This window comes from Apiospora marii, assembly GCF_038362585.1.
Source record: "Apiospora marii strain CBS 49790 chromosome Unknown utg000006l_segment0_segment0, whole genome shotgun sequence".
Taxonomy (NCBI): domain Eukaryota; kingdom Fungi; phylum Ascomycota; class Sordariomycetes; order Amphisphaeriales; family Apiosporaceae; genus Apiospora; species Apiospora marii.
This window is the reverse complement of record NW_027117378.1, coordinates 499,281-523,680: the sequence shown is the minus strand read 5'-3', so window position 1 is coordinate 523,680 and position 24,400 is coordinate 499,281. Positions and strand designations below refer to the sequence as shown.

The 24,400-nt window shown below is 54.2% G+C and overlaps 7 protein-coding genes across 7 annotated transcripts; 5 read left to right on the top strand and 2 right to left on the bottom strand.

Annotated features, from left to right (window-relative positions):
* Window positions 1-858: 858 nt before the first annotated feature.
* Window positions 859-2,038, bottom strand: PG985_009917 (ankyrin; the record flags this gene model as incomplete). Its single annotated transcript, XM_066829685.1, has 3 exons — window positions 859-1,506; window positions 1,640-1,858; window positions 1,973-2,038. The coding sequence occupies 3 exons, from the start codon at window positions 2,036-2,038 to the stop codon at window positions 859-861; spliced, it is 933 nt and encodes a 310-aa protein (XP_066682075.1).
* Window positions 2,039-3,422: 1,384 nt separating this feature from the next.
* On the bottom strand, window positions 3,423-6,896 carry PG985_009916 (DNA repair protein RAD5; the record flags this gene model as incomplete). The annotated part of the gene is made up of 3 exons (XM_066829684.1): window positions 3,423-4,584; window positions 4,653-5,397; window positions 5,453-6,896. 3 exons carry the CDS (start codon window positions 6,894-6,896, stop codon window positions 3,423-3,425), a joined length of 3,351 nt encoding a protein of 1,116 aa, XP_066682074.1.
* A 415-nt stretch (window positions 6,897-7,311) lies between these two features.
* Window positions 7,312-8,501, top strand: PG985_009915 (squalene/phytoene synthase; the record flags this gene model as incomplete). The annotated part of the gene is made up of 2 exons (XM_066829683.1): window positions 7,312-7,417; window positions 7,471-8,501. The coding sequence occupies 2 exons, from the start codon at window positions 7,312-7,314 to the stop codon at window positions 8,499-8,501; spliced, it is 1,137 nt and encodes a 378-aa protein (XP_066682073.1).
* A 6,744-nt stretch (window positions 8,502-15,245) lies between these two features.
* Window positions 15,246-17,020, top strand: PG985_009914 (arrestin n-terminal domain containing protein; the record flags this gene model as incomplete). Its single annotated transcript, XM_066829682.1, has 2 exons — window positions 15,246-15,936; window positions 16,014-17,020. 2 exons carry the CDS (start codon window positions 15,246-15,248, stop codon window positions 17,018-17,020), a joined length of 1,698 nt encoding a protein of 565 aa, XP_066682072.1.
* A 1,244-nt stretch (window positions 17,021-18,264) lies between these two features.
* PG985_009913 (short-chain dehydrogenase/reductase tropE) lies at window positions 18,265-19,349 on the top strand (the record flags this gene model as incomplete). Its single annotated transcript, XM_066829681.1, has 2 exons — window positions 18,265-19,006; window positions 19,129-19,349. The coding sequence occupies 2 exons, from the start codon at window positions 18,265-18,267 to the stop codon at window positions 19,347-19,349; spliced, it is 963 nt and encodes a 320-aa protein (XP_066682071.1).
* Window positions 19,350-21,027: 1,678 nt separating this feature from the next.
* Window positions 21,028-22,176, top strand: PG985_009912 (uncharacterized protein; the record flags this gene model as incomplete). The annotated part of the gene is made up of 3 exons (XM_066829680.1): window positions 21,028-21,137; window positions 21,215-21,556; window positions 21,918-22,176. 3 exons carry the CDS (start codon window positions 21,028-21,030, stop codon window positions 22,174-22,176), a joined length of 711 nt encoding a protein of 236 aa, XP_066682070.1.
* Window positions 22,177-22,599: 423 nt separating this feature from the next.
* Window positions 22,600-24,068, top strand: PG985_009911 (uncharacterized protein; the record flags this gene model as incomplete). Its single annotated transcript, XM_066829679.1, has 2 exons — window positions 22,600-23,177; window positions 23,240-24,068. The coding sequence occupies 2 exons, from the start codon at window positions 22,600-22,602 to the stop codon at window positions 24,066-24,068; spliced, it is 1,407 nt and encodes a 468-aa protein (XP_066682069.1).
* Between the last annotated feature and the right edge of the window lie 332 nt (window positions 24,069-24,400).

Genomic DNA, 24,400 nt, shown 5'->3' with positions numbered 1-24,400 from the left:
ACCCATGCCCGCGATCATGGGTGTTTTCTTCAATTTTAACTCTTAGCAAGAGTAGGGGTGCGCGGGTGGGAAAGCAACGACTCCACAAATGGGCCTCATCTTAAAATTGAGAGACATTTTCCTTTCTTCTTCCTTCGATTCCGAGTCCGCCGGAAATTTGATCAGGAAAGCGCATCGCCCAATTGTGCGGGTCGTCCGGATCGGGTCGCGATCCCAAGAAGCAATATAGCCACGTCCCCAACCCAAAAGAAATGACAGGTCTTGGCATCGTGGTGTGATCCCGTCCCTACCGAATATCCCGTCCATCGCGTGCCGATGCCTCGCTCGGAATAGGCAGCGACGTGCTCAATCTAGTAAGGTGGCTGCGTCCGAGAGCAGGTTTATAAACGTGATGACATTGGCCCTGTCTTCTAATCTCCCATCCAGTATGACTGTATACCTAGACAAGACAACGTGCCTGAACTTCAGTTACTGCCGACTCTGGGATTGCCGGAGCTCGTCCCGTCTCCCAGATTGCCGTATCTCTCTGCATCTTCACCGTAGACGAGACGCCGGTGTAAACCCCACCACAAGATGCGAAAGCCATCGCGAATGTCCCAATATGACCAGATCGCCCTGCTTTCTTCCAAATCCATACAGTAGAACCCCCCTTTCCGTGTCGGGATATGCAGAGCCCAGAACTGAGCACACCAACCAACGCCAGCCCAACAGTTCTGGTAGCCCGCCCAATCCATAATCTTACAGGCATCCAACATTCATCACAAACACACACACGTTCGCCCCACGGGAACGCAATTACTAACGCAGAAACGGCACGGAGCACGCAAGCCAAGCAGCAAGCCAGCCATTCTCTTGCCCTCAATCGACGCGCCCGATGCTCTTCATGATCTTGATGAGGTCGTCGATGCGGCCCTCGTATCTCTCCCGCTGCTGCGCCAGCTCTTGCTCGTACTTGGCCTTGATAGTCCTGATCTCGGCGTCGTGCCGCTCCTGCTCTGTCCTGAGAACCTCTTGGAACTCCTCCTCCATCGTATGGATGGTTGTCTGTAGGTCGTCATGATCAGCGCCACCGCCACGACGACGGCCGTCGGCACCATTGTTGTTGTCGTTGTTGTTAGGCGTAGCCGACACCAACGCAGCAACGGCAGCCGCTCCTCTCGCTCTGCCTTCATCGTCAGTCCTCTGCCGCTTGGCCGGCGGCAGCCGTCCCCCGACGAGGATGCTGGGCTCTGGCTCGTGATCTGACTCTGACTGTTCCTCGCCGTCCTGCGCATGATCTGGATCATTGGGGTCTATAAGCATGAGCATGCCGTTGGTGTGGTTCTGTGACGTCTGCTGCTGTGACGATGGTCCAGCAGTGCTCCGCCGGGCCCGCCGTCGGCGCTTGCCGCCCTCTTGCGCGGCATCCTGCTCATACTCCTTCTTGCTACGAGGCGGCCCGCAGTCGAATCCCTTCTCGATGCACCTCTCGCATTTCTGCGGCCACTTTCTGCTTATAGGTCGACACTAGAAACCGGTGAGTATGAGATCATCATCAACAACATTGCACTTTATATATAGACGCAGAACGAAAGATACAGTGTCTTCGTATATGCAATGCGATGCGGCGGGCAAGGTGAGCAAAGAAGTATAAACTTACTGTCTGATGATGCTTGCGACACGTATCGCAATTAAGCCGGTTGCGATAGAGCGCAGTAGGCGCCGCCGGCTCCGTCTCGCTCGTCGAAGCCCGCGCGGACTCAGTCCCCTCGCCCTTAACCTCGATGGAAGACGCGCTGGTGGCGGGGCGCGGCAGGCGACACTGGATGCCGTGATCGATGCATCTGTCGCACTGGTCCTCGTCCCGCTTCCATGTGCACTGCGAATCAGGGTTAGTATCGCGAGACCAGACTGACGTACTAAAAATAGAGTCGTATCTCCAAGACACGCGGAATATGAAAAAGAGAAAATCATGAAAAAGCCAAGATCTTACCTCTTCCTCGTAGGTGCGACACGTGCTACACGCCTTGCTTGCTGATGCTGTTACTGTGGGCGGCATCTTCAACAGCAGCTAACCTAGAGCAGAGAGCTCGCTTCGAAGCTGGAGAGAAGGAACGGTGGAAAAGAAGATCAACCAGAGTCAGGTAGCTCGCGCAATCCAACCAAACAGACTCAGCCACCCGGTAACAATGAACAGTACTGTATATAGAACCCTCAAGTTTTCAAAATTCAACGGTATAAAGCAGGCCTGCGACCCCAATGTCCTAGACAGTCGCAACAGTTTGACGCGTCGGTTCGCTGGGATGTCAAATCGCGTGTGGGGTTCGTCTGCCTTCCACTGTTTGGTTGACTGCAAGGCGTCGCTTGGGCAAAAGTCAATGTTGAAATGGATTGCTAGCATGGGCCGGGGAAAAAGCATGAGCCAAAGCGCCAAACAATATTCAAGTGCCGATATCCCCTTGATGGCGAGAACGCTGCTCCCACCAGATTATGCTGTACTGTACATACCAGGGATCAATTGGTGCTATTGGCATAACGTTTATTCCGTTGAATGGAATACCCGATTGGATAAACTGGCCTATCAATTATCCAATGGAAGTACTGTACGAAAAGCAGCGTTCTCGCCATCAAGGGGATACATGGCAAAAAAAGCAACTTCTGATCTTCAACCCAGAAACCCATGCAACCGAGAATTCAATTGGAAGGAAACCTGAATAATGATATGTGACCAGTACATGCAGCATAGCATTTGCCCACCCAAGTAAGATGCAAAAAGAATGCAAAAACTATGACAAGAGGGGGATTCGAACCCCCGCCAGTTTCCTGACTCGAATTGTTACCATCTGAAGATGGTCAAGCTTTCACTTGAGTCGAGCGCCTTAGACCGCTCGGCCATCTTGCCTTGTTAATTGATGAAGGATGACCTCCTTATCGCATCCTAGTACAACAACGAGAAAGTCAGGCTTCTGATTGGCAAATATCGATTGACACTTTGATTTTCCCAAAGCACCATTTCGGTATTGACCAGCAAGAAATCCTGCTCAGGGCGTGTACCTGGAAAAGACTCGATGAAGTGAGCGCCAAATGCCTTGGCAGACACAGCATTGCCTCAAGTATACACTTCTTCTGTTTCTGTTGCTGCAATCCTCAAAACCACCTGAGCGACACCAGAGCACGAAACCATATGCATATGCATATGCACCAGTCCAATGGACAATTATACACAACCAACGTTGATAAGTAAACGCTATTTATCATGCCCGCGTAACTATGCATGACGGCGACGCCCTATTCCATGAAAATGCCACGAGGCGATAACCCCCCAATATGATCATCAACACGTAGCCGCCTGCGAAGCTGGTCGGTAAACTCCCCCCAAACTCCATATCCCATGCTGCTCGTAAATGCTTCTATATATATACACATGCATGCATGGACGCTCATTAACTCAGCAATTCCTTGATATCCTCAATCCGCGCCAGCTTCTTCTCCTCATCAGACATCATGCCGAGGGACGTCGCAATGAACTTCTTGCGGTCCTGGATCTTCAGCATGCGCTCCTCGACGCTATCCCTGGCAATGAAGCGGTACACCTTGACTTCGTCCTCCTGGCCCATGCGATGGACACGATCGATGGCCTGAGCCTCGACCGCGAAACTCCACCACGGGTCCATCATATAGACGCGCTTGGCCTGGGTCAGGTTCAGGCCGACTCCGCCTGCGCGCAAACTAATCAACAAGATGGTAAACCGATTTGATGAGCGGAACTCGTCAAGGACCGCAGCGCGTGCCTTCTGCGCCATGGTACCGTCGAGCCGCAGAAAGCGCATGTTGGCGCGCGCCAGGGCCGGCTCGATCAACGACATGAAGGAGGTGAACTGGCTGAACACAACCGACTTCATCACGGGGTGATCCTTGCGCAAGGCCCGCAAGTGCTTGATCAGCGCCACAACCTTAGACGACGACTCGTTTACGCCCAACCGCTGAAGACTAATTTTGGGCGTCGAGCTTGCCGTTGCAGGATCGTCATCGTGCCGTACGACCTCGAACAGGTCTCGAAGACTAAGTGGTTCCCGGCAGTTGAAACACCGTGGCGTCTGATGCCGGTCCATCGAGTGCTTGATATAGTCAAGTAGGCACTTCTTGCAGGCAGAATGCCAACAGCCTGTGACAGTCTGATCAATCATGGGCTCCTCCGAACACACGGGACACTCGTTGCTAGCCTCATCTCGAATCTGTTGGAGTACATGTGCCCCGAACGTATTAGCGTTCTTCTCCACGTCCGTATTGGCCGTGAACTGTTCAATCAGTGACTGAAGATCCATATCGTCCGACAATCCCGCTTCAGCATCTGCCTGTGCCCCTGCCTCCACTTCATCGGCCACCAGATCCTGGTTACGGACAAGCAGTGGATGGCAGCAGGACTGGCGGAGGCGAAGAATCTGAGCGAAGATAGTCGTGTACGCCTTCATGACGGTGCCATTCTCGATATTGTTCGAGAAAGTGCGCTTCGCACGAGTGAAGATGTGCTCGTATACGCTACGTTCGGTCTCTGATAGCTCAACATCCACGATCTCAATCGTTTTAGCGGGTAAAGGCACAAGACTGGAGAAATGAGCAATTAGCCAAGGAAACGAGAGGAATGCCAAAAGATATGTGGGGTTGGAACTTACAGTTTTCCGTCAGGGGTCTTCATATCTTTGGTACGTCTCATGACGAGAGGTTCCAAGACGGTTTGCACCACATCCAGAGCCCGCATGAAGTCCTTCGACTCAAAGGGCACTGTGATAAACGTCCGCCAGAACGAGAAGTTATTCCACGGCTCGACTCTAAGGAACCGGATAAGGCTGAACAAGTCTTCTAGGCGGTTGACGATGGGCGTTCCCGTCAGTACCCAGCGATGCTCCGCGTACAACTCGTAACAAGCTTTAGACGTCTTCGACTGGCGATTCTTGATGTTGTGTCCCTCGTCCAGAATGATGCGGAAGAAGTTCAAAGAGAACAAGCCGGTATGGAAGTTCCGAAAACCTTTCTTGCTTATCTGGCTGAATTCGGAGAGCACCACTCCGTAGCTAGTGATGATGACATCAGGAGCTGAAGCAATGTTGGCTTTCGCGCACATGGACTGCAAATCACCAACTTTGTCGGTTCCGTAGTAGACCATAGACTTCAATGTTCCCTCCTTGGATGCAGCCTCTGCTTCGCTCTGCCACTGTGCCAAAAGCGACATCGGGGCGATTACCAAAGTGGTTTTCGGGGCATCGACCACGTTGATGGACTTGTTTGACAATCGCGAGAGTTGATTGACTGAGTCGATGGGATTCGCCTCGGCAGTCCTGGCTGCTTCTGATTTGTGAGTATGGATCAGACTCAGCATCTGAATCGTCTTGCCCAGACCCATTTCATCGGCCAAAATGCCTGACACGTAGTCAGTATATGTAGTCAAACAAAAGCAATATCGATGAAGACTTACCGCCAAGGCAATGCTGCTCTTGTTCTGGGAACTGCAACGACATTTCACCAGAGTAAGGATTGACATAAAAACAAGGTTGCCCTTCGACTTGAACGGTGTCCTTGTCGTCGCAATCTTTGGTAGGCCAAGCGTACTCCTCCCATAACGGATGCATTGAGACGCCCCGATCCTCGTTCTTTTGATCCTTCTCCTTCGAGAGCATCCAGTGTAAAGACTGCTTCTGGTATGGTCGTAAGTCCATAGCAAACGTGTCTGCGGGCTCAGCTTCAGGGGTGTTAAAGTCGAAGGACTGCGCCTTGCGATACAGGGCATCAAGCTGCCCCTGCTCTAGCTCCTCGCCTTCCTCCGCATCGTCTGACGGGGGCGAGGAGCCTGGGGGGTTGTTTCCGTTCTTGGTGTTAGTGTTAGCTGCCTCCTTCTTTTCATCGGCTTCAGCAGCATCAAGGAGCCCTTGCCGGCCGTTTCTCGCTACCTCGTTTGCCCGAGTTGGCGCCAGGTTAATCTCCTTAAACAGCTTCACGAGGGAAATTTGACGCAACCGAAGATCGCGCTCTTGGGTTGTTTCCTTGGACTCAAAGAATGTCGTTGTCCGATTAGCGGCCAGATCGGTATTGCCATTTTCAAATGCAGATTTTATTATGTAGGCCTTGAGTTGTAGAAAGACGGTCTCGTTGGTGCGAAGCCGGTCCGGGGCATAGAAGCAGGTGCCCTCGAACTTGCAGACGCCCTGGTCGATTAACGAAGACACCCAGTTCGCCGTCTCCTTGGCCAACCGCCCGATCTCTGTACCCTTGGCGTCCGTAAACCGAACAATCACATCATTGCGGTCACGTCCGGGCCGTGGCTGCGTCTTCTGTCGCTCAATCCGCACCGAGTCGCCAAACTTGAGTAGGTTTGTTCCACTCCTCGTTGCCCAGCCCTCTGCACCAAAAGCACCGATGTATCGTGACTCGGGTATTGGTCGTTCTAGGGGACGTTTATTGTTCTCGTCCATAAGCTCTAGCTGACGCATAGAGTCAAGCTGTTTCTGCGCTTCTTCGGCGTTCTCGAGCGGTTGGGGAGTCGGCTGCGTGACAGATTTCGGCGCCGGCGAGGCCTTCATCAGCTTCTTGTACGTTCCGTCGAAGTACATATTGACAGCTTTCTGGATGTCACCACGACAGCTACGTCGCAAGACGTCAATGACTTCTGGTTTGACTTCATTGCCGACGAAGCTCTCGAACGTGCCTAGGTCGAAGGCAAACGGGGGTTTCTCGCGGGCGGCATTGGAGCTGTTGGAGGCATCGTGGGCTGGCCTCTTGGGCAAAGGTGGCTGCGGCGGTGGAGGGGCAGTGGGTTGCGAGGTCGCCGCGTTGCCCGTGCCTGGATAAACGTATTCCTCGACGGGATCTGAGAAAAATCTCCGTTTCTTCGGCGGAGGCTCTTCTGAATCTTGCCAGCTCATAGTCGCGCTGAAGACAAGATGTAGGTTGGTGTCTGTTGCCTCGAAAGTCCCGGGTCTCTCCAGGGTAGATGGATCGGGATCATAGACGCGGAATGCTCCAAGCTATCAACTTTAATCGGAACGCGCTTCCACTTTCCTTGTCGCGTAAGTCATGTGATCTTGCTTAAGTGGAATTGGGGAAGTTGCAACCAATTGGCGCTGGTGAATTTCAATCGGGGTTTAGTGACGCGTGCTTCGCTAGGCCAACCAGCAAAAGTGATATCACTGCCGGAATCTCGTCGGAACAGCAGCCATTGGACCCTGAAGAAGAGAAGGAAGGACACGCCTGCTGCACCACTCTGTAATTTGTGTCCCTTTATTTCAGATTAGAGGCTATGGGCTTGATCTAAACAAGATCGGCCTCCCAAAATCCCAGATGTATCGTGTGAGAATAACGCAGCACGCCCGTCAGTGGCCGAAAGCCTTACAACAGGGCGGCGCATGTTCTAAAAGATCATATATCACCAATGCCGAGATTGAAGGTGCTCGGAAATACTGTGTTGATCAATTGAGGTAGAGTGTTCATTATTTATAGCCCGATTGAGAAGAAATGCAATTGCTTATACCCCGAGTAGGACATCAGACTACGATTCATACTTAATTCGGAATTTCATCCCCAAGTTCCGCCAGGATGCCTATGATGCGCTGCGGGCGTTCAACCTGGAGCTGGTGCGGCTGCCGGAGCTGGTCTCGAACCCGACGATCGGGCAGATGCGCATGCAGTTCTGGCGCGACGCCGTCAACAACACCTTCGCGGGCAAGCCGCCCAAGGAGCCCATCATGATCCTGCTGCACAAGGTGCTGCGGGAGCTGGCCGAGTTCCCCGGGAGCAGCAGCCCCCAGTCCATCAAGTTCTGGATGCTGCGTCTCATCGGCACGCGCGAGAAGTACATGGACAACCGGCCCTTTGCGAGCCTGGCCGCCCTCGAGGAGTACGCCGAGAACACCTACTCGACCCTCATGTACTCGACCCTCGCCGCCCTGCCCATCCAGTCCATGCACGTCGACCACCTGGCCAGCCACATCGGCAAGGCCTGCGGCATCGTGGCCGTCCTGCGGGGCATCCCCTTCCTCGCCGCGCCGTCGCCGCCCGTGCAGTCGCCCTCGGGGGCCGACGTGGGCAGCGGGCGCAACCCCGTCCTGCTGCTGCCGCTCGACGTCATGGCCGAGGCCCGCCTGCGCGAGGAGGACGTGTACCGGCAGGGCCCCCAGGCCGAGGGGTTCCAGGACGCCGTCTTCCAGGTCGCCACGCGCGCCAACGACCATCTGATCACGGCGCGGGAGATGCTGAAGAACCTACAGGCCGGCGAGGGACCCGGCCACGAGTACGAACACCGGGCCGAGGCGGAGCACGACCACCATCACGTCATGGAAGCGGGAGCCGCAGAGGGGGACATCACCAAGCGGGACATAAGGCGCGGATTCGGGGTCCTGCTCGAGGGCGTCCCCGCCAGCGACTACTTGGCCAGACTCGAGGCGACGAATTTCGACCCCTTCGCGGTACGAAGCGGCGGCTGGAAGTTGCCGTGGAGGATCTGGAGAGCCACGAAGACCCAGCAGCTGTAGTCTGACGTATTCATTATGCCTTTTCCCCAGCTACTTGCTCAAAGCGTCGGTGCCAAGTTGCCACCGGCGTCATCATTCCCCACGTACGATCACAGGCTGCCCTGTACACCAAATGTAGAATATAGCGTCACATCCCATCGTGCTAGCTTTCCCCGATCATCAGATAAGATAGCAACCGGTCTGCATCACACAGGCCAGTGACTCGATCTGTACAGTAGTAGTAATCGTCGCAAGGCACCAAGGCGCATAAAGGGCGCTCCCGCAAGCTGGTTCCCTGTTCTGGAAATCGCAGCCGTTCGGGGTTGACCCCTGCGCAGGATTTTCTTAGATCAGAGAATTTTTGCCGCCGGTGCGATCGCAGCCCCACCGGTACCGAGACAGTCAAATTGGTCTTCACGATGGCTTCAAAATCCCTCGATTTCGACCTCCCTAACCTAGTTACTCTGTGACCGTCTCCTCCCCTCTCCGCTCCACACGCCGAAACAAGTCAAATGTAAAAAGCGAAAACTTGGAAGAAAAAGAGGCCTGTCCCTCCAAACCCTCCCCGTCAAACACACACACTGCCCGCCCCCCTGTGGATTCGCCCCCCAAAGGGCCGAACGTGTAAAAGTCCCAACTCGTCGATTCTGGGCGAGCTGCCCGCTCCGTTAAGTAATCGGCGCTTCACCTTGACAGGATGCTCCACTTCCCGAAGCAAAGCGTTTGCGAACCAGGAATTGCGACATCAGCCTTGTACGAAGAACGTCTAGAACGTGCGTTGCGGCAGCTTGGGGGCGGCTCTGCGGAGTCGTTTCCCTTACCCAAGCCTTACGTGTCAAAGGTGTGCGGTTGCGGGTAGGAACAAGTTGTTGCAAGCCCTCCCGACCCACCACCCACACCGTCGTGAAGTACCTTACTGGCCCGGTCGGGTCTCGTCCAAAATCATGGTCGCGTGTCGAACCTATTGGCTGCGAGACCCGCGACGGCCGATTCCGATACTTGCGTGTACGGAAAGGAGTGATCGTAACACACACGAGCACACAAGCAATGCGACCGCCCGACCACTCTTCTTCCCGTTGCGGGTCGGAGCATCAGTCACAAACACATGATGCCGCGTGTCGCATCTCACCTTCTGTCTGGTTGATTTGATTCGCTCCGTAGTCCCGATCCCTCTGCGAATGGCCTCGCAAGATGCAAGGCACCGATTCAGCAACCGCAGTAGCTGTCTCACTTTCCCTCTCCCCCACCACAGCGTGCAACGACGGAACATCGTAGCATCATCCTCATCAGCTCCGGTGAGGCGTCTTACTGTATGTGCTGGACGAATGACAGCAGAGAGATGCAGCACACGGTTTTTCGTTCCTGGATCCAGATCAGAAAACTGGTCAGCTCAGGGTTGCGACCCAATTGGGAAAATCCCCGACACAGAGGATTGACAGCGAGGAAAAGAGCTTGGTCAAACAGTTCCAGCTCTCCCAAGGGAAACCTGGGAGATGGACCGGCCGTTAGGTAACAGTTGGATAATAGCTTCATGCGTTTTCCCTTTTGGGAAACCCGATGCGCTCTGAGTGGTTGAGAGCCGCCTCGTGCCAAGCATCACAAGGAAAAGAAGGAGCAAAAGCTGCTTAGAGACCAAGAAAAATCAGGAAATGATTGGCATTTGAGCAGTATCCGGAGAAACCTCTACAATTCCTCACGAACAGAAGTTTGGAAGCAACTGGAAGTATGAGTCAACATGGGTAAATATTCGTGTAAATAGGATTTGGAGGTGTTGGCGACCTTGGCACCACCCTAGACTGATGGCTGCACGCCTAAAGCGGCCTGACCTGACCGGATCCAAGTCTGGGGAAGCGAGAGGGCGTTGGGGAAATCTCGGGGAAGCTATCCCCGCCTGCCACACTTTGCATAGCAGCGGTGACCACATCAGCCCATGGAGCCCACAGCCAAGTGCCGCCTATCTGCAAGCAATAATATTGGCATCTGGTTGAAAGATGGAGTTGGTCGTTTGATGCGCCCACCACCATTAGACGTGCATCGGAGTACTGCGCACCTTTTGCTCTGGCACTATCACCTAACGCCGAGACAGCTCCCTGGTCGCAAACGAGGGGCAGAGTTCAGACGCCTCACCGAATGTGGTTATTACCATTTTCTCAAGGAGCACGATTCGAAATTTCGATACAAAAAATAAAAAATAAATAAAGTAGAGGCTGTGTGTGCCTAGCAGTGCGTGAGTATAGGTTCAGAATGATGTGAAGCCAAAAAGAATTGGCAAAAGAAATGGCGATAGCATGTAGGAAATTGAACCCACGGCGGGGCTCGAACCCGCAGCCTCTAGATAGCACTGTCTAAACGAAGTTAGAAGTCTAGCGTTCTACCATTGAACTACGCGGGCTATCGTCCTCTAAGCTTTATGGCTGAGTTGTTCGATTTTGCACCTATTGTCATTCATCATACTGTCACATACTAGAGACCGCAAGGTGCTATTGTTCTTGAGCCAAGCTTTACTGAGTACAAAACTGTCTTCGTCTTCACATATCTTCCCTGAAGTTGGAAACTTTATGTTAAAGGTAACTCGAACCAGAGCTCAGGACAAGCTGATCTTCTATCTAGCGAGATTGTTGTTGGTATGGCCCTACGATGTTTCGAGGGTCTCATGTAGTCTTGGAAGTTTGGCAAATGTTTGGGTGTAAGCACAATGCGCAAAGAGTGGCCAAGTCCTGTCAAGCCAGTCCGCGGAGATGTCACGGAAGACGCCGCCAACGTGATCGCATCACGCCTGATCTCCTAGAATGATCAACAGCTGGGGTTGTTCGAGATGCGGCGAAGAATCACACTGCGGGGAAGGGGGATGCAGCCCAGAGCTTAATAGCCAGATATTAGTGCGAGATCTTTCTTTTCTATTCTCAGAGGCTTTGGTCTACGACACATTATTGTACGAGACGGAACAACAATCTCTCAATCCAAACTCAGGATCTGGGCCTGATCTACAGGCAATGATACAATCTGTTGCTCATCACCATCGTCGTCATCCACAATTTGGAACAAGGCAAAGATCAGATGTCAGCTTTGCTGATCGATTTGCCCAGAACGGATGTGCACTTCCTCCCCGGCCAGGCTCGAGGCGGCTGGGGCTTGCTGGCTAAGGTTGTTTGAAATCGCGGGTTACATACAGCGAGTGGATTGGCCAGTAAAACGTGTCACCGGATGGAAAACCCCACGGGAGCTTTGCTAGCCATGCCATAGGAGGAGGGAGCTGGGCTCAGGCACGCCTGGGCAGATATGCACAGCCAAGAACCAAAGAATGTCGCGAGGTCCAGATGCCAGTGCATCCAACGGAATCCGACGATGTTTCTGGCTCTCCTCCCTTTTCCTATCTTCTCTTCTCCTCCCTCCCTGCCTGCTTCATTTCTCTCGGTTGATGAGGTCTGCCAACGGTAATTGGGTTGTTACATTACATTAACCCCACCCTCATACAAGCTCCAAGAGATCCACGGGTCCTACGACGGCTGTCGTGAAATTTCTGGCACAAAATTCTTCCCACCTCTCCTCTCCCAGTGGAGCCCGAAGGAGCCCCAAGAAACAAGCACGGCAGGCCATGGCGGGTAAGGTAAGTAAAAGTACACACACACACACACCTGGCCTAACCTACCTCCTCTACCTAGCCTTATGGTGCCACGGATGCGTGAAAGGAGGAGGACCTGTTTTCCACCAAGGCAATTTAGACGAGTGAAAATTTTCGGCCGCACAGCTGACCGTTTGTTCTCCCCTTGGGTAAAATTACTAGCTCTCCATAGAATGGATGAGAGCGTAGGAAAAAGACTCATGGAAAACGAGTCACCAAACGTTAGTTTCAATTCTCCACTGCGGGTTCTAGCTTGGACAGAGGGTCCTACAACTACAAACCTACCGTAAAAGTACTACCTAGTTCCATGCCGGTAATATCGAGATTTTCTTTGCTATTTCGCAGCATATAACGGACAGGCGATGCGATGCCGTTGTTTCGTTTAGTCAATGTTTCGGCGCTGCTGCTTCTTGCGTTGCATAAGCGCAAGCATAACAGGGCGATTCGTCCGAGTTTCACGTAAGAGAAAACGAGGCAATATGCTAGATGCTGGATCCTGCTGCTGTTTCTTGCTTGCTGCTGCGGCTGCGGCTGTGGTCACTGCTGCAGCTGGCTGGCTGGCTGGCTGGCTGGCTATGGGGATACCATTCTTCTGCCCCGAGGCTTTCTGATGCAGCAGCTGCTTATGAGTGGTTCCGCCCTCCTGTTCTGGCTCATGTTCCCCGGGCGGTGGATTCCTCGCGAGTACGTGTAAGTCACAGGAAGATTTGGAACTGACTAAGGCGTCAAAAGGGAGCATCACGGTCCAGACCGGACCCAGCCCAGAGCAACGTCGTCCGTTCACGAGCCCGGGTGGTGCGTGTCCCTCTCTGCATCTCGTACGATCGACCGCTAAACCCGCAACTCTTGGCCATTCCGCCCACAGTTCTTCCAGCCAGTCTGGCAGGGGCTTGGGGGCGTCGCCTGTTTTCCTTTCTCCAAAACGTGGGTTGCATACAGTTGTACCGTACCTACACATCACATACAGATAGATGGGCGCAATGCATGGGGCGGGTTTGGGCGGCGGAGGGATCTAACATGGAAACAATCCAGACGGGCTGATAACCCTAAAATAACCTATTGGAAAGTGCATGTACAATCTCATGGCGGTGATCAACCAACCGCAGATTCACAGATGCGGTTTCATGCCGCAAAAGCCAAACGGCCGTGTCTCCAAACGGAAATTGGCAGCCGAGCTAGGTTGTTTCCGGCCGTACCGGGAGCTTCTTTTTTTAATATCGAAACGAAGCAAGACTCAGCTGGTTCAGCGCTCAGGCAAAGAACCTTAGGTATGTACTTGTTCTGTTGGTAGCCGAGTAAGTGAGGTAGGTACATGCCCGCCCCATAAGCGCCTGGTCGGCTGGGGCCAAATATCACGACAGAGAAGAATGCAAACAACTCGGATTGACGTTCTGTAACGAAGGGTGGTTGTTTGCGTTGATTCGTCTAGGGAATGTGATATTTGTTCGAATGCGGCTTATTGCGACCCAGCGCACTAGCATACTCTACTCGTACTGGTTGCGAGAATGCATTGCCGATCTCGGGTAACAATTGGCGAAGGATCAGTCAGTGGTGTTGCCCGATGCGAAAAGCCTGAGGGCATGCCTAGCGTTTTGTCGTGCATGTCCCAGCACAACAAAAAACATCGTGAAGTAGGCCAACCCAGGGGCATTCAACCCTCAAAAAAAGCCCCGACGGATGCGCTTAGCTAAGGTTTAGGCAGGTCAAGTGACAGGACTCGTGACCCAGTTCCAGTTGCCTGCAGCGCCGCCAGATTCAATGCCAAAGTTATCGACAGTTGGTCGTGTGTTGTCGGGCATAGCTCGCAATAGTGGCAGATGTAGGTAGGTCCAAGTAGGCATTGATGTACATTCGTCGTTGAATGTCGTGCTCGTTCGATACGGCGACAGTCAACGCCGTCCTAACACCAACCAGCACTAAGCGACCATTTTACTGCTGAATTAGGCAAGTCCATGGTCGTCAAGGTACCCGGCGGGCGTGCGAAGAAAGAAAAAAAGAAGATGCGAGGGGCCAGGTACTTGTGCTGCTGCCCACTATTCAGCCACCCCTCCCTCCACTCAGCACTGTTGGTAGTTGGGTGCACCCGCGGCGCTGACCGCTGGAAGGGTGCGCTGCTAGAGGCACGCTGCTGTAGCTTTGGTGTTGGGCTCCCCCAGAACCCAGCAGGCCAGTCTGCCAGCCAGCAGCCCAGAGCAGCAAGAACCCAGAGAGTCCCAGACTCGGACCCCTGGACCGAGAGGGGCCAGGTACTTCGTAACCTCGATTTCATGACACATAGTTTACATGATGGAAAGACTTGTTTGCAGCATGACGCGAGGGAGGACTAAGCTTGCGACAAGTCAACGATACATGACTACAAGCAGTACTGAAATACAAAACGAACCTCATTTCCTCGTCGAACTTTTCTCTCGTAAGCCTTGTTTATTTAATAATACCTAGCGAATCCCTTCTTTGCATCACCTCTCGTCCGCAAAGCATTATCACAGCGTTGACTGCCGTAGCGTCTCTTTACCACTTATACCCCTTTGTTAGTCATCCAGACATCCACCTCTATACCTCCCACCACTTACACCACCACCCACCACCACATTCAGCTGTCATTGGCTGTTTTCGGTATAATAGCGAACCCCCGTTGAACAAAGACTGCGCAACCAGCAACCACAACACATCCGGGCAAGCAATCGACGCAGAGAAAAGAGGCAGAAAGAGAGCTATACATTTTCACACACGCCATACCGAACATTTCGAGTGCATCCACCCGGACGAATTTCTTCGTGGCACCCTAAAGAGGCAAAACCACCGCCAAGGCCCTACCAGCAAAACTCTTTCCTCCCTATTGAGTTTTTTCTCGTCTACCAGCAACCAAACGAAACCGGGTGTTTCCTGTGCGCATCTATCTGGTCACCAGATCAAGGCACGCAAGTGGCGCTCTCCCCGGATTTCATCATTTTAGTTGGCAAAAGGGTTTTTTTACTCGCAAGAAGGGAAAAAGAACGCCCAGTGGTGACGCATCAGCGACCCCCCTGTAACCGACTACCCACAACCGACGAATCGCATTCGCGGACGGCCGGCTATCGCATCATTCTGACTTGTTTTACAAGCGGGTCGCCAGATTCCCCAGTCAGTTGATGCCGGCTATAATCATGCCGCACCACCGGGTCACGAGCTTCTTTCGCTCGTCAAATGAAAGCATCAACAACATCAAAGCTTCAGTCCAGCGCCGGAGAAGCCCGAGCTCGCGATCGCCCGCCACCACGCCAAGGGAAGGCACTACCCGCACCATCTCGTATGCATCGTCCATTGAAGACAACAACCACAGCCACGCCAACACCGCCAACAACAGCGCTGTAACTTCTGTTGTCACCACCCCCTCCGAAGACCACACGCACAGCGGGTTCCACTCCAACTTTTGGGCGCCAACCCCCCCGGTCCTCAAGATGCCGGAAGCCAAGGCCGCTGCGGCCAGCAACCACGCCAAGGAGAAGGAGCACAAGGAGCACCAGCACCATCGCTTGAGTTTACCGGGCCTGCACTTCGGTGCATCCAAGTCCAAGGACCACGCACAGAACCCGAACGCCTCGCTCGATTGGAAGATTGAGTCGCCGCCCGTCGTGCTGCACGGCGACGCCGAGAACAGCACGGGCGCTTTGGTCTCGGGCCAATTGCTCCTGGGCGTCAAGGATGTCGCTTTCGAGGTGGAGAGCTTCGAGGCCCGCCTCCACATTCACGTCATCCAGAAGCGGCCCTACCAGCACCACTGCCCCGAGTGCATCAACCAGAAGACGGAGCTCAAGAACTGGAAGTTCCTGGCGGACCCAACCGCCCTCGATCAACGTAAGCTGACTCAATCATGCAATGCGTTTTGATTACCCCTGCAAATGATGAACTGCAATTGCTGACACATGCCGCAGGCTTACACGAGTTCCCCTTCTCCGTATTACTGGAGGGCCATCTCCCCGCCAGCACCGACAACCCGGTTGTCACGGTGAAGTATGAGTTCACCGCCGAGGTCAAGCCCAAGCATGGGCCGTCGCTCAAGCTGGCCAAGACGATCAACGTGAAGCGGGCGCTCCCCGTCCCCGAGCTGCCGCATCACTCGGTCCGCATCTTCCCTCCCACCAACATCGCCGCCTCGGTGCACTACCCCCAGGTCATCCACCCCATCGGCAGCAACAAGCTGCAGCTGCGCCTCGAGGGCATCGTCAAGACCAACGCCGACGTCAACACCGTCGAGTACTGGAAGCTGAAGCGGCTGTCCTGGAAGCTCGAGGAGCACCTCAACACCGTCGCGCCCGCCTGCTCCAAGCACTCGCCCTCGGCCAAGAACCCCGACGCCACCGAGGAGGCGGCGGCCAAGAACAAGGGCATTAAGCGGACCGAGTCCCGGACCATCGGCTCGGCCGACCTCAGCTCCGGCTGGAAGTCGGACTACACGCCCAACGGCAGCGTCGAGATGGAGGTCGAGTACCAGTGCAACACGCACTCCAAGTCGGTGTGCGACATGAAGAGCCACGACGGCACCGAGGTGACGCACCAGCTCGTCGTCGAGATGGTCGTGGTGCAGGAGTACGCCCCCATCAACCAGCCCAAGCACGTCACCCCCACCGGCGTCGCCCGCATCCTGCGCATGCACTTCGGCACCACCCTGACGGAGCGCGCGGGCCTGGGCGTCAGCTGGGACAACGAGGCGCCCCCGATCTACAAGGACGTCCCCGCCAGCCCGCCCTCGTACGACCCCCCGGCCTACTTCCCCACCATCGGCGAGGAGCCCGTCGACGACCCCGGTCTGAACTACGAGACCCTCGACGGCCAAAGCGACAGCGAAGCGGCCCGGACGGCCCGCGCTAGTATCGAGACCGGCGCCAGCAGTGGCAGCCACAGTGTCGCCTCGTCCTCACGACGCTATCTACCTCAGTGAGAGACGAGAGGCAACGAGAAAGCTTGGATCAATTTGATCCATTAGCATCACATTAGAAGAGACTGGATTTTCTATTCACAGCGAGTTCATGTTTTTTTGGTTTTTAACAACACTATATACCCCTCAAGCAACATTTCATTTGAGAATGGTTTTTCAACAACACAATAGGCGAAAGGGACAGGGAAAGGTCGGGGAAAAGTTGAGATTCTAACAGCGTTGCATATTACACGGAGTTCAGGAGAGGAAATGGAACTTGCCCATCCCACACGATCTGGTCGATGGTGCACACATACTCAGGGAGAGAACGGAACGGTTATTTGCGCTTTTTATACCTCGTATCTGAGCGATACATCTACTCAGATCATAGCATATGGCATTCAGGGATGGTTGGCTAGCAAGGCGATTCTTCCCTGGAAGCATCCTATTCGTAATGATAAAGAGGGCTCTTCGTAGTCCATTTGACTCGACTCACTTTTCACAAGACTTCTTTCCTCATTAAATGCGATACATGCTTGACTTGATGAAGTGGTTTTATATTCATGACCGCTGCTTCTACATCGTGAAACGAAACTCGGCATGATTTGTGTAAGTGCGCGGCGTATTTGCTTTTGATTGCTTTTGTTTGCTTCTGATGGAAATGACTCGGCCCCTCCAGTTCTCGACACGTCACTAGGACAATGTGTCAGTCAGCCTACGGACGTCGGTGTAGGGTCATATCCTACGGAATTGAGGGGAACAGGAGGATACGCCGTGCCCTTACGAGGCGGGATGGTCTATCTCGACCCTGGCCCTTCGAAGTTTATAAGCTCCCGTACGCTCCGGAGATCCGTGGGGGCGCAAACCCCGCGTCAGCTTTCCCCCGGCGGGCCTGTCGCTCGCTCAGCGAAAGGGCCACGCACGCAGAGATTGCAGCCCAATGTCCGTCCGGAGGGTTAACGTCGATGGGATGATCTGCGCGTCGCTTGCTGGCGAAAGCTTAATTAATGCAGGCGTAAGCTGATTGATTGGTCATATGTTTTACGCCGCTTCCAACACACCTCTGCGGCTTGGCTGCCTTGTCGGTCTTAAAGCATGGAAGTTGCCGCTCCTATTTCCCCTGTGCTTACCGACTTTCCACTTCACCTCGTTTGCCTATCAATCCGTTTGACTCCCTCCCAATACTACAACGATATACCATAGGTGAACTCGGATTTCCGGGGTTACTACATCACATCTGGCAGTTTCAGACAACAAGACAAGAAAAGATGGATACCTCCAAGCTCTTCCGCGTCGACGGCATGGTGGCGGCCATCACGGGCGGAGGCACCGGCATCGGCCTGGTCATGGCCCGGGCCCTGCTCGGCGCGGGCGCCAAGAAGGTCTACATCCTGGGCCGCCGGCGCGACGTGCTGGACAAAGCCGCGTCCGATGCCGCCGCCGACCTGAAGAAGACCTCTTCTTCGTCTTCGGGCGTCCTGATCCCCATCGAATGCGACGTGACCTCCAAGGCGTCGCTGCAGTCGGCCGTCGACGCCGTCGCCAAGGACGCCGGGTACCTGAACCTGCTGGTGGCCAACTCGGGCATCGGGGGCCCCGAGTCCCGGTACGGCAAGGGCAAGACGGTGGCCGAGCTGCGGCGGGAGCTGTTCGAGGGCGTCGAGATGGAGGACTTCACGCGCGCGTTCCACGTCAACGTGACGGGGGCCTACTTCACCATGCTGGCCTTCCTGGAGCTGCTCGACGCCGGCAACAAGCACGCCGTCGCCCACGCCCACGATGCCGAGGGGTCCGTGTTCGGCGTGCCCAGCCCCGACGCCACCGCCAACCCCAAGGTCCCCGCCGTCCAGAGCCAGGTCGTCTTCACCAGCAGTATCTCCGCCTTCAGCCGCTCCTACGTCTCGGGTCCGGCTTATTCGGGTAGCAAGTCGGCTATTATGCACCTCACCAAGCACTCGAGCAGTAATCTCGCGGAACACGGGATCCGGGTCAATGCTTTGGCTCCTGGCTGTAAGTCCTACTATCCACTCCATGCTATATACCTGTTTAACTCACCCTTACCCTACACCCTCCCCTTTTCAATTGAGTTTTATCTGTCCTTAGTAGTTGCCAACTGCTGATGCATCATATAGTGTTCCCATCCGAGATGGCCAGTGGTCTGATAGAGAAGCATGGCGACCCAAGCCACAAGGCGTTCGGCGATCCGCTTTTCCTCCCGTCGCTACGGTTCGGCACCGAGCACGAGATGGCCGGAACCATCCTGTACCTGGTGAGCCGTGCCGGGGCCTACTGCAACGGAAGTATCATTGTTGAGGATGGTGGACGATTGGGTGTCATGCCTGCCGCTTACTAGTGGGTGTTCAATCATGAACGGTCTGGGTTCGGGTCTCCGATTTAGGTTGATGTCGCCGTCGCATTGCGCGCACATTGCAAGGGACTGAGGGCTGGAGGGCAAGGTCAGGTGCTGGCTTTTGGAAGCAGGGCATAGTGATAGTTAAAATTAAATGAAAGAAAGCAGCATTGAATCAACGGTAACAACCTCCTTTCTCTTCAAAGATACGTGTAAAGACCATAGGTGAACTCATGCTTAACTGTCTTGACCTGAAATTGTGTGATTGATTGGCTCTCTGTCGATTTGGTGAAGTGTCTGCAGCCATCCGTGGTGTCTCGCCCCTTTTCGGCGATATTACCCCCACTCTACCGGAGGGCCACCAATACGCACGCAGCCACTTGTCATTTCGATTGCACACCCGTTCATAGGTTTTCGATCTTCAGAAACATGATGGTTCAGAGGAAGAAGCAGGATCTTATATATTAAATTTGGAATGTAGTAAATAGTCTAAGACGGGCGCCTCATGAGAATGTGATCTCCTTTGACCACTATGGTCTCAATCCCTCGCTGTACAGCTCGGTCTTGTTGCTGTCAAGCCCTAATCGAGCTGGTTCACCAACCATGCCGTCGCCGACTCACCCACTAACCAGGAACGACTGAAATTACCCCACGTGTACCTTATTGTTATTGATTGCAAACTTAAATCAGTATTTACGGGGCAAGAGCTTACGACAGTTGTGTTGAATAGGACCTATACGGGGTGCCTAGCTCACGATAGTAAGCTGCCCGCCGAGAAGGAACCAACTGTCGAATTTTTGGCAGATTGATGTAGCAGTGACCTTCAAGTGTCATCTTCTGTTTCGTCGCAGTTGATCATCACTTCCTGTCTCAACATCTTCCGTCTCATCTCAGTTGAGAATCTTTCTTCTCATCGTATTTGAGCATCATCTTCCGCCCCATCACATTCGACCCTCATCCATTCTCTCAACACGCATACTCTCTCAAGGTAAAAACCGCCAAGCACCATCTGCGGTGGCCAAAACATCAGATCACGATGTTTTTCACAGATCTCCCGCGAGAGCTCATCTCCCAGATCTTCAAGGAAGCCGTCCATGACCGTGGCATCCAGCGAGCGCAGCGCCTGCGCTTGGTAAATAAAGCCTGGTAAGCGACTTTCGGTGTTCATACATTCCTATTCCAGTGTTTATTCCACGCTATTTCAGTGTCTCATAAGGGAAATAATAATCGTTTACTCGAGGAACTCCTATTATTCCCTCTCAAGACATCTTGTTTCCTCCAAAAAGAGCAAATGCTAACGCCGAGTATCGAAAGGAACGAGGCGGTCACGAGCGCCATCATCGAGTGCGGAATCCTCGAGGGCGTCCCGCGCGGGTCCCGATCCCAATCCTTCCTCTGGCCACTCTACTCCGCCTACAGAGCCGCCAACGCCAAGCTTTTCTTCAGTGGAGGCAGGGTCCCTATCCGCCTTTATGTTCTTCGTCGGGTCGCTGAGCGAGTACTGGACTACTACAGTGGTAGCAATGGCAACAGAACACCTGAGACCTCCGGTATCGTCGATCTGCGGGCCACCCTTGAGATTGTCTGTACCATGAGGGTCACGTCTCTCGGTACAGTCGGATCCCAAGGGGAAGATCCGTGGTTCATCTACATCGACTTGCCCCGAACCATGACACCCAGAATGAAGGAGTACTATGACGAGGCTCTGTTGGGCACAGCTGCCTGGCTGAATGACTTGGGTTTGTTGAAGGAATCTCTCCAGTCCATTGAGGGTGTTCCCGGCCCGCGAGAGTAAGACCCCTTCCAAGCCCGCCAGTAGCCTATGTCATCATTTGTTGGACAACGGCATACTAACAACAGCTTCATAGGCGTCTTCTCCACTACGCCGTCAGTGCCGCCGCCTACAAAGGCCACAACGAGGCCGCCATGCTGCTCCTCGACGCCATCCAGAACCCGCAGGTCAAGTCCGAGGCGGGCCAGCACCTCATCCAGTCCGCCGGCAAGGGCAACCAGCTGTCGACGCTCGAGCTGGGCCTGGCGCTGGACTACGTCGAGGCCCACGAGCGCTGCCTGGCAAAGGCCTTGTGCAACAGCTCCAGCCTTCCCCTCTACGAACGGCTGTACCCCCTCGCCCGCGAGGTCGGCACGGCCAGCCAGTCCTACTTCCTCCTGTCTTTCGCGACCGCGGCTATCCCGAACTGGATGCGCGAGTTGGCCGGCCTCGGCGTCGTGCCCATCATGGACCGCCTCCTCCAACGGGCCGACCTGAAGCTGGTAAGTGATTTTTGGTGTTTATTCCCCGTTATCCCAGTTATCCCAGTTATCCCAGTGTCTTCTCATGAGGGAAGGAGTAAACCGTTTATTCGAGAAATTTCCATTATCCCCTCTTGAGACATCCATCCCGTTCACCCTAAAAAGAGTAAACGCTAACGCCGCGAGTCGATAGGTAACATGGCACCGGCCTGCCCGTGGCGTGGAATCGAACCCCCTGTACCTGGCGGCGCGGAGCGGACGGCTCGAGGCGGTGGCTTACCTCCTGCAGTACCCCAAGAAGTTCCCCCTTTGCTACAGCGTCTTCCTGGCGGCGGCCAAGTCTGGCAACCCGGCTGTCGTACGGCTTTTGCTTGGACACCCTGATACCACCTGGTCGCTGGGGTCCGCCTTGAGGGAAGCCACTTGCCGGGAGCACGAAGAGGTCGCCCGGATGCTCCTTGATGTGGGAGCGTCCCGGCTCAGTGACAAGGAGATGCGGGACGCCATCAAGGCAGCCACGTCGCGCGGGCTGGATTCGATGAGAGACCTGGTCAAGGACTACGATAGTCGGAGATGAAGGGGGCAGGACCAAACTGGGGATGGAGAAGCAATAGCTTGTCAGCAATCAACGCCAACGCCAACGCCGAAGTTTTTTGTAGTTTCTTGTAATAAATTATAATAAACGATAGAGCTTCTATAAAGACTCCTCTTCAAACGTTTACGATCTAGAAGTGACTAATCGTAAGAAGCTGAGGAACATACATACCTGACAATCCAAAATGTATGCATGTACAAAACCGTTGTCGCGTAAGGCCCAAATAGTTTGGCGGCACACCCAGCAGCTTCTGCCTGCAGCAGCAAACAGCACACACACAAAGGAGGCTGCCTTAACATTTATCCATCCTTCTCTTGCCCATCTATACCCTTTCAAGTTCTACATGCTCGTACCCACTCACTTGTCCGCTCCACTATCATCATTAATCTTCCAAATCGCGGAAGGATGTCATTCACCAAACTCCCCAACGAGATCATCTACCATATCCTGCGCGAAGCCGTCCATGTCCGCGGCACCAAGCGCGCCCAGCGCCTGCGGTTCGTGAGCCGGGCGTGGAAAGCGGCGGTGGACGTGGCGAACATCCAACTGGGCGAGTTCGTGAAGAGCACACCCGGCTACGACCGCGCCCCGTTTTGGCAGGAGTACACCCTCCGCGCAGCCCTCCACCTCGGTCCTCGTCTTGGGCCAGAGGAGCTGTCGCGGGGGAAACGGGAACCCAAGACACTCCGACTCATCCGTGAAGCGGCCGAGCGTATTGCAAGATACGCACATCCCGACACGTATTCGGAGGATTTGCTTGATGGATACATTGTGGAGATTACCAAGATGGGACAGAATTTAAGAAAGGACAGCTATGTAGGGGGCCCGCCGGGAGATTCGTGGTCCATGCTATCGAGTTTTGGTAACAAAGAAAGGCGTTACTACCGACTTCTTCTGGCCGCAGCAGCTTGGACGAACCAGGTGGGACTTGTGAAGGAACTGGTGCAGTCATGGCCGCTTGTCCCAGACGACCCAGGTCTATCGTAAGGAAAAACTCGGATCGGCCCGGCTTTACTCTAGAGGTTGGTTTCTAACAGGCTAGCAGAAGCTTCATTCCCTATATCATCCTGTTCGCCTTGGGTAGGGCCGGCTACAGAGGCCACAACGAGACGATTCGTGTGCTGCTTGACGCCCTCGAAGACCATGGGCGCGCATCTGCTCTCCATGGTAAACGGTCCTTGATCAGCGAGAGGCTTGAAGGCAAGGCAAAAGAAACTATTCTTCTGTACGCGAGTCGAGGGAACAAACTGTCCACGATTGAGATGTTCGTCAGGCCCGATAAAGCGGGCAAGGAACTGGCTGATGCAGTCTTCGAGACCACCAGCCTGGACATCTTCCAGACGCTCTACCCATGGGCTAAGAACTACTTTGACATCAATACTACAGACTGGTATGACAGTCACACCTCAGAGCTGCTCATACGTTCAGTTGCTCGTCGAGGCGTCGTGCCGATCCTGGACTATCTCTTCCGCCAGCTCTACCCGGACTCTGTTTCCTGGGGCGCCGACAGCCCGCCCCCTACGCGTTTGGAGGTGTGTTCGATACTAGGGACAGCCGCTCGAAACGGGCATGAAGAGGCCGTGATATACCTTATGGGGAAAGGCTTCCGGGTCTCTGCTGATGTCCTCGAAGCGGCCGTGGAGTACGGAAACCGTGCAATCGTCCAGCTTCTTCTGGAGCGTGCCCCCCCTGTCGAGAGCACCTACGCGTTGACCGTTGCGGTCGAGAAGGAGGACGAGAAGTTGCTCGAAATGCTTCTCGATGCGTGCGCGGGCCCGGTCGATATTGAGTACAAAGGGAGCGTGGTGGGACATTCCCGAGACAGTGGGTTGGAGTCGATGGAGAAGTTGCTTCTTGAGCGTTGGGAAAAGTGAGAGTTGGGGGAACAGGTGCTACAGCTCGTTTCTTGTGCGCTTGCGGTTCATCGAAGAGGATCTAGGATAGTTACCGCGAGAGTGTTCGTATCAACACGCCCTTTGGGGGTGTTGGGCTCCAAAACACGTCGATCCCAACACAACACACGAGTCAATATCAGAATATTATTGATATTCAAGCATACCATAGAACCTCTGGGTCGAAGATGAAAAAAATCATTCTAGGTCAGCTCTAGTGTCCAAAGGGAGCTCCTCATACCAACTCCATATCATCCCACCCAAGACCTGAGGTTTGGTAAGCCCCCACATCTTCTCCATCCCTTATTCCATCG